At 33.0% G+C, this 12,644-nt stretch overlaps 1 protein-coding gene across 1 annotated transcript; it reads right to left on the bottom strand.

The window, feature by feature from the left end:
• Positions 1-1,322: 1,322 nt before the first annotated feature.
• On the bottom strand, positions 1,323-6,496 carry LOC136254138 (uncharacterized). The gene is made up of 3 exons (XM_066046816.1): positions 6,417-6,496; positions 2,225-5,864; positions 1,323-1,456 (listed from the first exon to the last, which is right to left on the bottom strand). The coding sequence occupies exons 1-2, from the start codon at positions 6,428-6,430 to the stop codon at positions 3,092-3,094; spliced, it is 2,787 nt and encodes a 928-aa protein (XP_065902888.1). The 5' UTR covers positions 6,431-6,496; the 3' UTR covers positions 1,323-1,456; positions 2,225-3,091.
• Between the last annotated feature and the right edge of the window lie 6,148 nt (positions 6,497-12,644).

Below are 12,644 nucleotides of genomic sequence, written 5' to 3'. Positions count from 1 at the left end.
TGATGTCACTTGATTGTTTTTAAATATTATAGAGTACTGCATGCTGATGTATGTATCATCCAATGTTTTGTTACTTACATACTGAAAAAAACATGGAGGGTACTCTTTTGTTATAATCAAAGGTGAAATTTGAACCATTGAAAATTGCTCAAACTTACTGTGAGTGATATTAATATCTGACTTATCCTTAATAAACAAGTAAAAATTTTTATAGGTCCAGTACCATAATATATAATCAGCTTCTACCTGAGCAAATTTGACATAATTATAGCACGTCATTTTACTTCTTTGTAGAAAAAACACACTTTTAGCATTAGTTATGTTTTGAAACAATATTGGACCAATCAAGTGGATATCAACAGAATTTATGAGAATGAAATAATCTTTCTCACATAGTGTATTTGATACAAAGGTTGTGTTTGCAATACTTATTTGAACATCTCCAAGTGATGCGCTAAGGTATAGCACTTTAAAATTGTTATACTTAAAGATACAGTTGATGATTTGTATGTTTAACCATTCATACATTATGTAGATTATTGCATGGTTTTTGTTCTGTCCAATTATGTTGTTCAAAAAAATGCAGTTGTCAAAGTGGACAATATTGGTGAACTCTCCTTGCTCTGTGTGGCCACCTTCTATGTTGATTAAGTTTCCAGAATTGTTGAAAAATTTGCAATCCCTGACAAGAATGATGTTTTGCTTTACACCTTTATTTTTAATTTTAATGTTCATAGCTTTAGCATACATCAGCCCCTGAAATATTGACTTTAGTAAGTGAAAATTTATGTTATAAGTTTGTTGGAGGAGATGAAGGATTATTTTACATTTAAAAACATTGTTGCCATTAACATTATTGTAATAATGGTCTATTGTAAGACTGTGAGTCTCCATATCCACTGTAGTGTCATTGTAAATAATTATTATGGCATTGTTTGTGATATAGGAGAAACATGAATCACCCAAAATGTTGATGCCAACTATACCATATGAGTTATGGCTCTCCTCTATCACTACATGTCTCAGTTGAACATTTGTACATTGTTTGATCAAGACTGTAGCATTGTTATATTCATTACCCAAGCAGCTCCTAACTGTCATATTAGTTACTATCAAGTTAGTAATATTAATCATTACAATACCAACTGATAAGTTACACTGGATGACTGTGTCCAGTGTTGTACCATTAGTTGTACTACCAATGAGTGAAATGCTGTGAACATTTTGTATGATGAGATCAGTGTGAAGGTGATGTAGTCCTGGTAGGAAGAGTAGTTGAGTGTTAGAGGTGAAGTATTTGGTGGTATTGAGCAGGTAGTGTTGTAGTTTATGACAATGATGACATGTAGTGTTAGGATAGTAGTGATCATCAGGTGTCACATTATAGTTGTAGACACTACCAGTTGTATTGTTTAGGCATGATAACATCATCAGCAGAAGTGATAACCAAAAGCAACTGTAATGAATTGAATGTAAACTATTCACTACACAAAATATGCAGTTATCACAGTGGCAGTGGCGCAAGTCAAAGAATGGGGAAGCCAACTTTGGCAGTGAAATTCAAGAGACACAACAAACATGAACATCAAATTTATGGATCTGGAAAAATACCTCCTACAAAACTTTTTAAGTTTTAAGATGGCATTTTAGACTATTCTTGTTCTGGTGTTACAGGTATATTGAAAGGTATAAAGTATTACTTTCTATTAGTGTTTTACTGCTAATATAGTACTGTATCTATAGATTTCTCAGTATTAAGCTATAATATGATTGATGAGAATGGGAGATTTCTACCATTATATAGTTGCTGGGTACATATTGCATCAGTTGGACAAGTACAATATCAGCATTTCTACATTGGGCAATTTGTGCTGTAATGCCATGATCGTAATAGGAGGAACATGCACATAAACTTGGACATGACCACTTTTAATATGCATTGTAAGCAGTTAGTAATTAGATGTGGCATTCAGTGGTACATTGATGCTTATACATGTAATCTTGCAGCTTAAACTACTGTATGAATCACATGTATAGTACACCTCATTCATATGTATCTAGTATTGTACAGTATAGCTTACTTATATCTTGGTTACAATCTACTGTGTAAGCACATAATATTATGCAAGTTTTGCAAAATTCATATTCACAGCTGTATACACACTGTTTATAAAAATATCCTACTCACTATTATGAACTTTTGATAGGACACAAATGTTCTCACCATTCAAAATCCATCAATGTGCAATGGTTATGAGTTGTGTGCTTTCTCATCTGTAATTCTCTCACATTGAGTGCTGTTATTGACAAAGCCTATACCTACCAAAATTACACTGTAAATATTGTATATGCATATAGCTATTGACCGTCACAACATGTGGCTATACACCTGAATGACTACATATCATGTTGTATGTGCTTCTAATTCAAAATTGTTTTTATTGAAAGTAAAACCTCACACAACAATTGTGCATTACAAGCGTGTGACTTTACAGCATAATTATATTAAACTGAGTAAAGCTGTAGTATCTATACAAACGAATTTTGATCTACTTTCCCACATCTGCATGGTTGGCTGAATGACATCCCGAAGGTCGGTAGGTAGGCAAAATATAAAATTTTAAAAATTTTCTAAACTTAGACTAAAGCTAAATATGCTACTCACAGTATATATAACCATGTAAAACAATAATACATACTTTAATGCAGTATTATATAAACACCCAAAAAGTAAATAACTTCATGCGCCAAGTTATTTTACAACAAAAAGTAAAAATAGCTAAGTCATTTCTTCCAAATTTGCTCTGCACTTTACTGATATGGAAGGCCAGCAATACATTGCCTACCTACAGGTTTGAATTTAGTGATAAATTATAATATAATTTATAATTTATAATTTATAATATTTTGCCTACCTACAGGTTTGAATTTAGTGATAAATTGAAACCTTGATAATGTTTTCGTGAACAACAAGATAAGATTAAATGGTATTAATATCATAAATAAGAATAAACATGTAAGAAAAAGTATTATAAATTTAGCTCCAAGGAGAGGTAAATTAGCATCTACTGACCATGCATATGAAATATGTTCACTTGGAAGGTGAGTACGTAATTTTGGAATAAGAAAACAAGACGCTGGATATTGTAAGAAGTATTTTAGTATAGGACAATAAGAAGAGTGTAGCAAGTACTGGTAGTGCTCTACGTGCAGTGAGCCTCTGTATTGTAGTGGAGTAACGACTTGTTATGATGAGTGATGTAGCAATGAAGATGAGGTAGAAGGGAAATGCTAATTGTAACCACATCTTAGCATAGTCATCCATACCATTGTAGAAACATGTTTGAATACCCAAATCAAGATTAGCTAGTGAAATGAATGTGTAAGCTGGCATGAAGCTGCTTAAACTAGGAAAGAACACTGGAGTGTTAATGCTGATGATGTTAACATATAATATAAATGCATTGATAGTTCCATCAGTTACTGTGAGGTTGAGAATAAAGAGTAGTAAGACCAACACAAGACCTGCTATTATAATGACTACAATTAGAAACAGGTAGATATTTGAACATTTTTGGCAGTGAGAGGAACTAAATTTAGTACTGAGACCTTGTTGGCAATGTCCACACAATATACCAGATCTGTTAAACTGACACTGTGAGTTAGGAGTGGAGAAGTTAAGATGTGATGAATATGGTAGGCAGTAGTGAAGTGGACATTGTAGTGAAAGGTAAAAAGTATTATAAGAATTGTTCTGAAGGATTGGTGATATCCACCCATTGGTAGGACGTATAATGGATTGATCATCAATGTTACAGTTTATGTGAAACTTCATTAAAAATGGGTAACATTGACATGTACCATTGATCTTAACAAAGCCAGCTGGACAAGGCAGTAACTCTTTGATGTAGTACATGTCTACTTTGTCAGTACCATCACGTGATCCTTTCAAAAATAGCTCACACCAATTTTCTGTTGGAAAGGCAATAGAGTACTTAATTGTTGAGCAACTCCGGGTTTTAGCAATTTGCATCATTTCATAAGAATCGGTTATTACACATGCAGTGGGCAATACTCCATCAATATCCTGAATAGCTGTTATTAACGTATCAAAGGTGCTAAAGCCTTCAATCTCTAATGCATCTGTGTAAATACTTAATTCCAAAGTTTGCCCAGCAAGTACAGGATGAAGTGAGTCCTTGTAGCAATCATATGACATGTTGTGAATGTCATCACAATAACACAGTGATTTTTTTGTGACTAGCAGCTGTGGCAAATCAAATACACCTGAACCGTTTATATGCTTTACAAACATTGAGTTAACATCCAGTGCCATTGCAGTATTGAATGCTGACTGAGATAACCATCTGCAGTGACTAAGTGGCAGACTATTATATGTAATTTCCAGTGATGTTACATAAGTGTTGTTTTCGAATTTAATAGAGAAACTTTTGTGTTTGTACATCTTGTCTAGTTTTGTGTTACTTAAATACTGAAAATAACAAGGTGGATATTGCTCCATTATATTATCATTAGACACTAGAGTAAACCTTGAGAAGTTACTTTGCATGACATTAATGGTGGCATTCTCATAAACAAAAAGAACATGGTTAAAATGATGATATTGTATAATAGCATATCCATTGATCATCACAAATTCAATGTTATTGAAGCATATCATAGTACTTCTACTTAATTTTATGACACTCGTCACATTGCTGATGTTATAAAACAGCACAGGACCTTTAAGCTTTAACTCAGCATTCCATAAGTCAATAAGGTTCCGGTTATTATATCCAACATTTGATGAAAATTTTGTATTGGCTATGGTAATAGTGTATAATATTTGGGTCATCATTGCAATAGCTGAGGATCTTTTCTGTAGTAACTTCTTATGGCAATTATGATGAAATGTACAACTGTCAATTAGAATATCAGGAACAGATAACATGTACCTTATAATAATAAGTGCATGAAACGTGTATTTTTTATGATTATTTACAAATTCACAATCTTTGAGCTGCAAGGTGCCACTTTGATGCATTTCATTTGCATTGACACCTGTTGTCTTAATCTCAAGCAAACTTCCACTAATATCGTTAAACTTGCAGTGTTCAAACAGAATATCACTTCTTGCTTCAGAACGAATAATAATTGCTGTGGTATTTCCGAGATTTTGAAAAGTGGAATTCAAGATGTGAAACTTCACACTCTTGTAAAAATGAAGTATCACTCTATAAGGAAACTCATTGCTGACACAGTTAATGTGATAGTGGTCTATTGAAAGGCTGTGATTCTGTGTATTCACTGTAGAGTCATTGTATAAAATCTCTAGGACATTACTACTGATGTATGAAAATAGCGAGTCACTCAAAATGTTGATGCCAACTATACCATATGAGTTATGGTTCTCCTCTATCACTACATGTCTCAGTTGAACATTTGCACATTGCTTGATCAAGACTGTAACATTGTTATATTCATTACCCAAGCAGCTCCTAACTGTTATATTAGTTACTATCAAGTTAGTAATATTAGTCATTACAATACCAACTGATGAGTTACACTGGATGACTGTGTCCGGTGTTGTATCATTAGTTGTACTACCAATGAGTGAAATGTTATGAACATTTCGTATGATGAGATCAGTGTGAAGATGATGTAGTCCTGGCAGGAAGAGTAGTTGAGTGTTAGAGGTGAAGTATTTGGTGGTATTGAGAAGGAAGTGTTGTAGTTTATGACAATGATGACATGTAGTGTTAGGATAGTAGCGATCATCAGATATCACGTTGTAGACACTACCAGTTGTAGTCTTTGTCCACAGAAGTAGAAGTGATACCCAAAGGACATACCAGCTGCAGTGGCTGTAATGAATTTGATAACACACTACATAATATATATATATGCTCTCCTTTATTGTGCTATATACAGTATTAAAGTACAAAAACATCTATTTACCTTAGCTACCTGTAGTTAGTACACATAATTATGTACAGTGTACGTACATGCATAATTTAAACCAAATTAATATGCTGTTACCATGTGACATAAAATGTGCCATTGTACTGTATTCATGTTACATAGAATTATCATAAGTTAAAATTTTTGTAGTCCACGTGGTAAAGAGATGTAAGAGTGCTACTGTGTCTGTATGTACTTGGATGAGTGTTGCATTGATCAGTACTAAATTCAGTGTGTTTATGTGATAAATGAAACACTCTTCTAAGTATACATATATACAGTGTAGATATAAATAAAACTCATGACCATGCATAGCGATGACTTGTAATTTATGCGTACTTGTATACATGTAGATAAACCTGCATGTGCGAAGTTACAATATTGGTTTAGGCTTGGTTCAGCTGCTAACCATAAACTTTCTATACATAATAAGGCATTGCAGTTAATGTACTTACCGGTCACACTTCATCAGTTGACAATGGTTGCAGTAAATATGTAAGTTAAAAAATAGTGTATTATATACTAGCTAATAGCTAGACTCATATATTTTATGGGTAAATTTCTCATTACAAAATGAAATTAATTTTAAGTTTCATTGCTTTCAACAAAACTGAAAGTGCACACAAAGCCATACTTTAGTATGTACACATGTAGGTATTGACTGTCACAATGCTTCTTTAGAAATATGCTATTACATTATACATTCTATTTCAGTTTCTGCTGGGTGAACAATGACAACAACGAAACATCATTCATTGAATGGTTCTTGTGTTATAGTTACGTAGGTACTTTGGTGTGTCACAAACATTACTAATAATTATAAAGCTGTTTTTTATTGAAAGTAAAATTTAAACTAAACACAATGTTGCTGTATACCCCTGCTATATGTGTTGAGTTTAAATAATGCAAATCTTAGACAAGTATATTCATGCAAATCCCTTAGTTTTGATGTTCTTACAAGGACATGTCAGGGTATAGGTTTTCTACTTTAAGTTAATTAAATTAACACACACTATTTCAATACAGGCAAGTTTTTATTACCAGCTTCACAAGTGAGGTGGGAAATTGGATGGCATAATATTTAGGAGAGATTTCTGCGGATCTGTATATTGAGATTAAAGATTATCAAGATGCAGCTTTGTGAATTACGAAAAAGATTTGATTATTTCAAAAATGCAAAACATTTTAGAGAGGGATGTCCGAAAAAATCAAAATGAATGATCAAAGATGATTCATTTTGCAGTCAATTCCTGACAAAAAGTATAACAAATAACGATCCATTTTGACATACAGATAGGAAGTTAGTTATAATAAAGTGGTGAGAGGGTAAGACTAGTTATAGTGTGGGGCGAGTAATAGAATTATGAAATGAAGAGGGGACAGGGATGTTGTTGTTCTGTTGTATTAAGAGGAGATTTATTCTGCTAGCATAGTTGTATACAGCTTGGTGCAAAAGCAAGCAACTCACCTATTACACTCAAAAAAAAAAAAATCAACTTGATATGTGGAAATTACCTTTTCACAAATCCGGTCACATATTTTTATGGGTTCGTCTCTCATTGCATGCAAAATTACATTTAAGATTTCATTGCTTTCCACAAAACTTAAAGCCCACACAAAGCCATATTTAGTATGTACACATGTAGTTATTGACTGTCACAATGCTTCTTTAGAAATATGCTATAATATTCTATTTCAATTTCTGCTGTATAAACAATGATAACAGAACATGATGCATTAAACAGTTTTTTTTGCGTGTTATAGCTACTTTGATGTGTCACAAACATTGCTAATAATAAAGCCGTTTTATTGAAAGTAAAATTGAAACTAAACACAATGTTGCTAGCCTGGCTATATGTGTTGAGTTTAAATAAAATCTTAGACTAGTGGTGAATGCATGGTGAACACTTCATCTCTCCAATCATTATTTAGTTTGTGGCCATGCATAACTAATATATTTGTGCAAACCCCTTAGTTTTAATATTCTTACAAGGATATTTCTTTTACTTTAAATTGTACAAAATTGATGAAATTAACTCACACTATTTTGAGAGTACTGCAGTACAGGCAAGTTTGTATTACCAGCTTGATGACATACCAATAATGTCCTCCTCCTAGGGGATACAATTAAGACTACCTAATATAAAAGGGACATGGTCTATAAATTATTGTCTCAACCCTCAAGCAATTTGGTTTAAAAGTTAGTAAAAAATTCCGTCTGTATGGATAGCTTTCACACGATTATTAACAATTTTGTATATTGTTGCCAGTCTCAAACTTTAAGTATTGTCCAGTCCATCATATTTAACATGTTAGAGTACCATTATACACAACTTTTACTGCTTTCCTCCATAGTTTATCAATATTACTCATACAGGGTGTTAACCAAACCTCACAAGTATACTGTAATGTACATAGGCTGCAGTAAAGAAAGATAGCATCTTTCCCTCTTCCCTTATTATGCATATTTTGACACTGTATTAAGTCAATCTTCCCATTACTTACTGTAGTTGGTTACCACAGTCAGCATTAAGTATTGCAATGCCAGTGGAGGTAAACAAGAAGTTTATAACATATATTAATAATTAATCAAGCAAAATGTTTTACCACAATGAGTTCAGAAGAAGACCTGTGCTATTGTATACCAAGCACAATATACCCTGGTCAAACAATTACACTTATATTATACATGGATGTTAATCACATAATTGGCTTTCAATCATCTAATTATAACTACAGTAGTAAATAATGTGGATTAGTTACTACTTGTATAATGTTGTATTGTAAACATTTATTCCGTGCAGATTGCATGCTTGTAATGCTTCAGAGTACACTATTACCTTTCTTATTGACAACTGGTGTGAACTGTTCTTGTAATTGTACTGTAAATCAGTCAGTCAAATAAGTTGTATGGATTGTGGGAGCCAAGAGATGATTTCAATGACATGTATAACAATTGAAGTTTAATAGCTTTCACTGCCGGCAAAATGTAGCTATTATGGGTCACTTTCATAGCCAATTTATTTTTTGTTTACTTTCTCACAATATAGTCAACCATAATTAATAAGTGTGCTTGTTACTTGCACTGCCTATATATCCTAAACGCATTTATGTGCATAATGTTTTGTGAAAGACAAACTGCTCAAACTGTGGTCTGTACCTGGACTGTTTAATCCATTCGGCCAGCTTGTTAATTTGTAAACCTATATTCTTTAAAATTACACCACCATATAAATGTATGTGGTGATGTGATACAATTAAGACAATAAATATGAAGTGAACTAGAGTCATTGTAATCATTACATTTAGAGTAATTATAATTAGATGATAATTGATAGCTGGGGTGTGCAGTGTCATTTCTTTCTTTTGATGCAGTATGTGTGGACAGTTATTGATTCGTAATGCTGTGTAACAGGTTGAACATAGCTGACAAGGAAGTGTAATGGATACTTCACTTTTCAGAAGATAATAAGATATAGCTGGGGTGCATCGAGCCATTTCTTTCTTTTAATGCGGTATGCGTCGGTTCACCAGTCATAATAATTATTTACAAAAAAAAATTAACAAACAAGTACACAGGGGAATTTTCAACTAGAGTAGGGACCATAGCACATCAATAAAAAGTACTGAAACAAGCTGGACTAGTAGCTAGTCAAGATATTAAATCACAGTTATACAATTATAAGAAGTGTTCTTTATTATCTTGTTTGGATGTGAGCATAAGCTGTCTTTTGTTGAGGACTACATGACACAGCTGAGCATGTGATTGGAATGAGGTCACAATTACAACTTAAAATGGATCAACCAATGACAAACATCCTGAGTCTGTGAGGTTAGTTGAACTGGTGGAATTGTTACTCAACATTGAGCTATGCTATAGTACAATCAAGAAGAAGAATTTAAGAAGTTGAGACCGGAGAAGATAGCTGAAGAAGACTGGACTGAGATTAATCTATTTTGTTATTGCTGTTAAATCATCAAAATTAATATTGACAACAATAATACTTATAAAATTTAACAGTTTATGGTACATTATAATAGTACATTAAACACAGCTTACTATTCACAATCCGTCAAAGTGCACTGGTTTTTCACAATAAATATATGAATAAACTATAATTATGTGCATTCTCATGTGCATGTGTAGTAGTGGTCTAAGGTTTCACTATCAACAAACCAGTATAATTATACATCAATACCTATGTTGATGTGATCTTCACAATGCTCTCTATTGTATTAGTAAAAATATACATTTGTTCTTGTTTTATTTTGTTGCTGATTCAAGATTTTATTGAAAATATAACTTTATAAAAACTAGTGGACGTTTAATCCCTGCTGAATTAGTCATGGCTATACAATTATGCTATTGAGTGCCCTATCAATGTGGCCTAACTAAACAAGCTGTGCATTGTATATGTCATCTTCATCAAAAAAAGAAAACATCCAGGTATAAGTTATGCGTGTGTTTGTTCTTAGCTTTTACTTTCAATAAATTTTAAGCAATCTTGAATCAGCAGCATGTACAATATAATAAAGAATTATTATATTATTATTATTATTAATTGTATGGATATACATACAGTACAAACAATTATGTAGAATTAGGTTGTAAGCTTTTGTTCATATCCATATCCTGAACTAGGCCAATAGCTGTTGAATGAATTTGTATACTAATAGAATAGAGAGCCTTTAGAGAATTGTGAAGGTCACATCAACATACAGTAGGTATTGATGTACATGCTGGTCTGTTGATAGTAAAACCTTAGAACACTCCTACACATGCACATGAGAATGTACATAGTTAATTCATATAATTATTGCAAAAACCAGTGCACTTTGACAGACTGCGAAAGGCAAGCCTTTTTAATGTACCATAAAGTGTTAACTTCGCACTACACAATAACCAGATGTTTTTTCTTTTCTTTTCTTGTTTTTGATGAAGATTAGACATGCAGTATACAGCTTGTTTAGTTAGGCCACATTGATAGGGCACTCTTAGCCATGACTGATTCAGCAGGAATTAAATGTCCACTAGTATAATAGCAGTGGGTGTTAACAACCTCCTTCCCTACACATCCAATTTACCAACTGTGACTACCAAGGTATTCACAACTTCAGACTGCTGAAATATTGACTTGAATTTTGGTCAGAACTGAGCAACATCATCATCATCATATGAATGGTGCGGACTTCATTGATTGTATGTTTCTGAAAGTAAAGTTATAATAAAAAAGTATTGTAGCTATAGTATACCAAGCCCAAAGAATTGGATATCTTTTTCACAAATTTGGCCACATTTACAGTAATCTTGGCTGTTCATGCAGTTGGGAGACAACAAAGATCTATAGATTTGGATTTATACAGGGGTGGATCCAGGGCTTGGCAAGGGGGATGTACTGGGGTGGTAGGTATATGGATCAGGGGTCTGGGGAGGCACAGCCCCCCCCAGAAGCTAGAGTTATTTCATATGATTCAGGACTAAAACTTTTGATGTGGAGTGGTTTTATGCAAATCATACTACTTTCTAAGTGGATTACGTTGATCAAGAGTTGCGTAGGAATAAGCAACAGTATTGAGTAGTTTAGCTACAGTACCTATAGATTATGGACCTAAAGAATGGCATACACAAAACTATGTGCATTTCATTTGGCAAAATATTCTAAAGTGTGCCCATGCATGGGATAGTGCTGCAGATGCTATTTTTTCATACTCAGTTCATTCTGAATAGACTTGTATGTGGTGATTGTTCTAATAGAGTATTTGACTGATTGCTCTATTAGAGTATCTCGATTTTGTAGAATTCTTTTTGGGGGCGGGCTCAGATCCGCCACTGTTATAATAAGCAAAAAAATACACAATTAAAGCAGTTAACTTGTTTGTGGATTTGCTATACAGTTTTACAAATTCAAGTTGCAAGGCATCAGGCATTGATCTCTTAATCATTGCTATGCATAAATGAACTGACCTTTATGGTGATAGCTAAGTTCACACAAACATATATACTTTTCCTACTCAAATAATTGTACTCTAATAGTACTGTGGTGGCTAAGAAACAAACTCTGCAAAAATTATTTACTTTGTGGTAAAAGTGCTAAATGTGCTATATGGAAGTTGAGTAAGGTATATACTAATTATGGTGCCACATCAAAATCGATTAAATCATTGCCTTAGGACATTTTTTAAATAGATAATTGACCAATTTTAAGTAACCAGGAAGCTATAAATAATTATGTACTCAAAAATTGCCCTTTTTGATTACATAACATGAGTTTAGTTCAATATTACAGCTGTAACTAGAAAATCATACAAATATGTATAAGTCAGACACTTTATTATGTAGTTAGTTACTCTTCTGAAGGTGTTAATATTTCAGTGTAATAATAGTACAGACACAACCCAACATGTAAGTCTGAAAATCCTGTGCACGAATTGCTACAGAATGCTTAATATATATATTATCAATGTGCAATAATTCATACCTAATGATATTATAATATTATGTAATTGTGTTGTTTTATATTAAATAAAATATAAATGCACTATAATGAAATGGTGGGATAGCATCTCAATATACAATCTTTTGCTGGCAAAACAATGCAGCGAGCATTCCAGCTGTTCTTGCTCATTTGTTGCAATCCTCAAGAGTTCAGCTGCAAACAAATCACCTTATAGAGAGTTCAGCT

This window comes from Dysidea avara, chromosome 4 (genome assembly GCF_963678975.1).
Source record: "Dysidea avara chromosome 4, odDysAvar1.4, whole genome shotgun sequence".
Lineage (NCBI taxonomy): Eukaryota > Metazoa > Porifera > Demospongiae > Dictyoceratida > Dysideidae > Dysidea > Dysidea avara.
The sequence above is the reverse complement of the archived record's forward strand: the minus strand, read 5'-3'. Positions and strand labels throughout refer to the sequence as shown.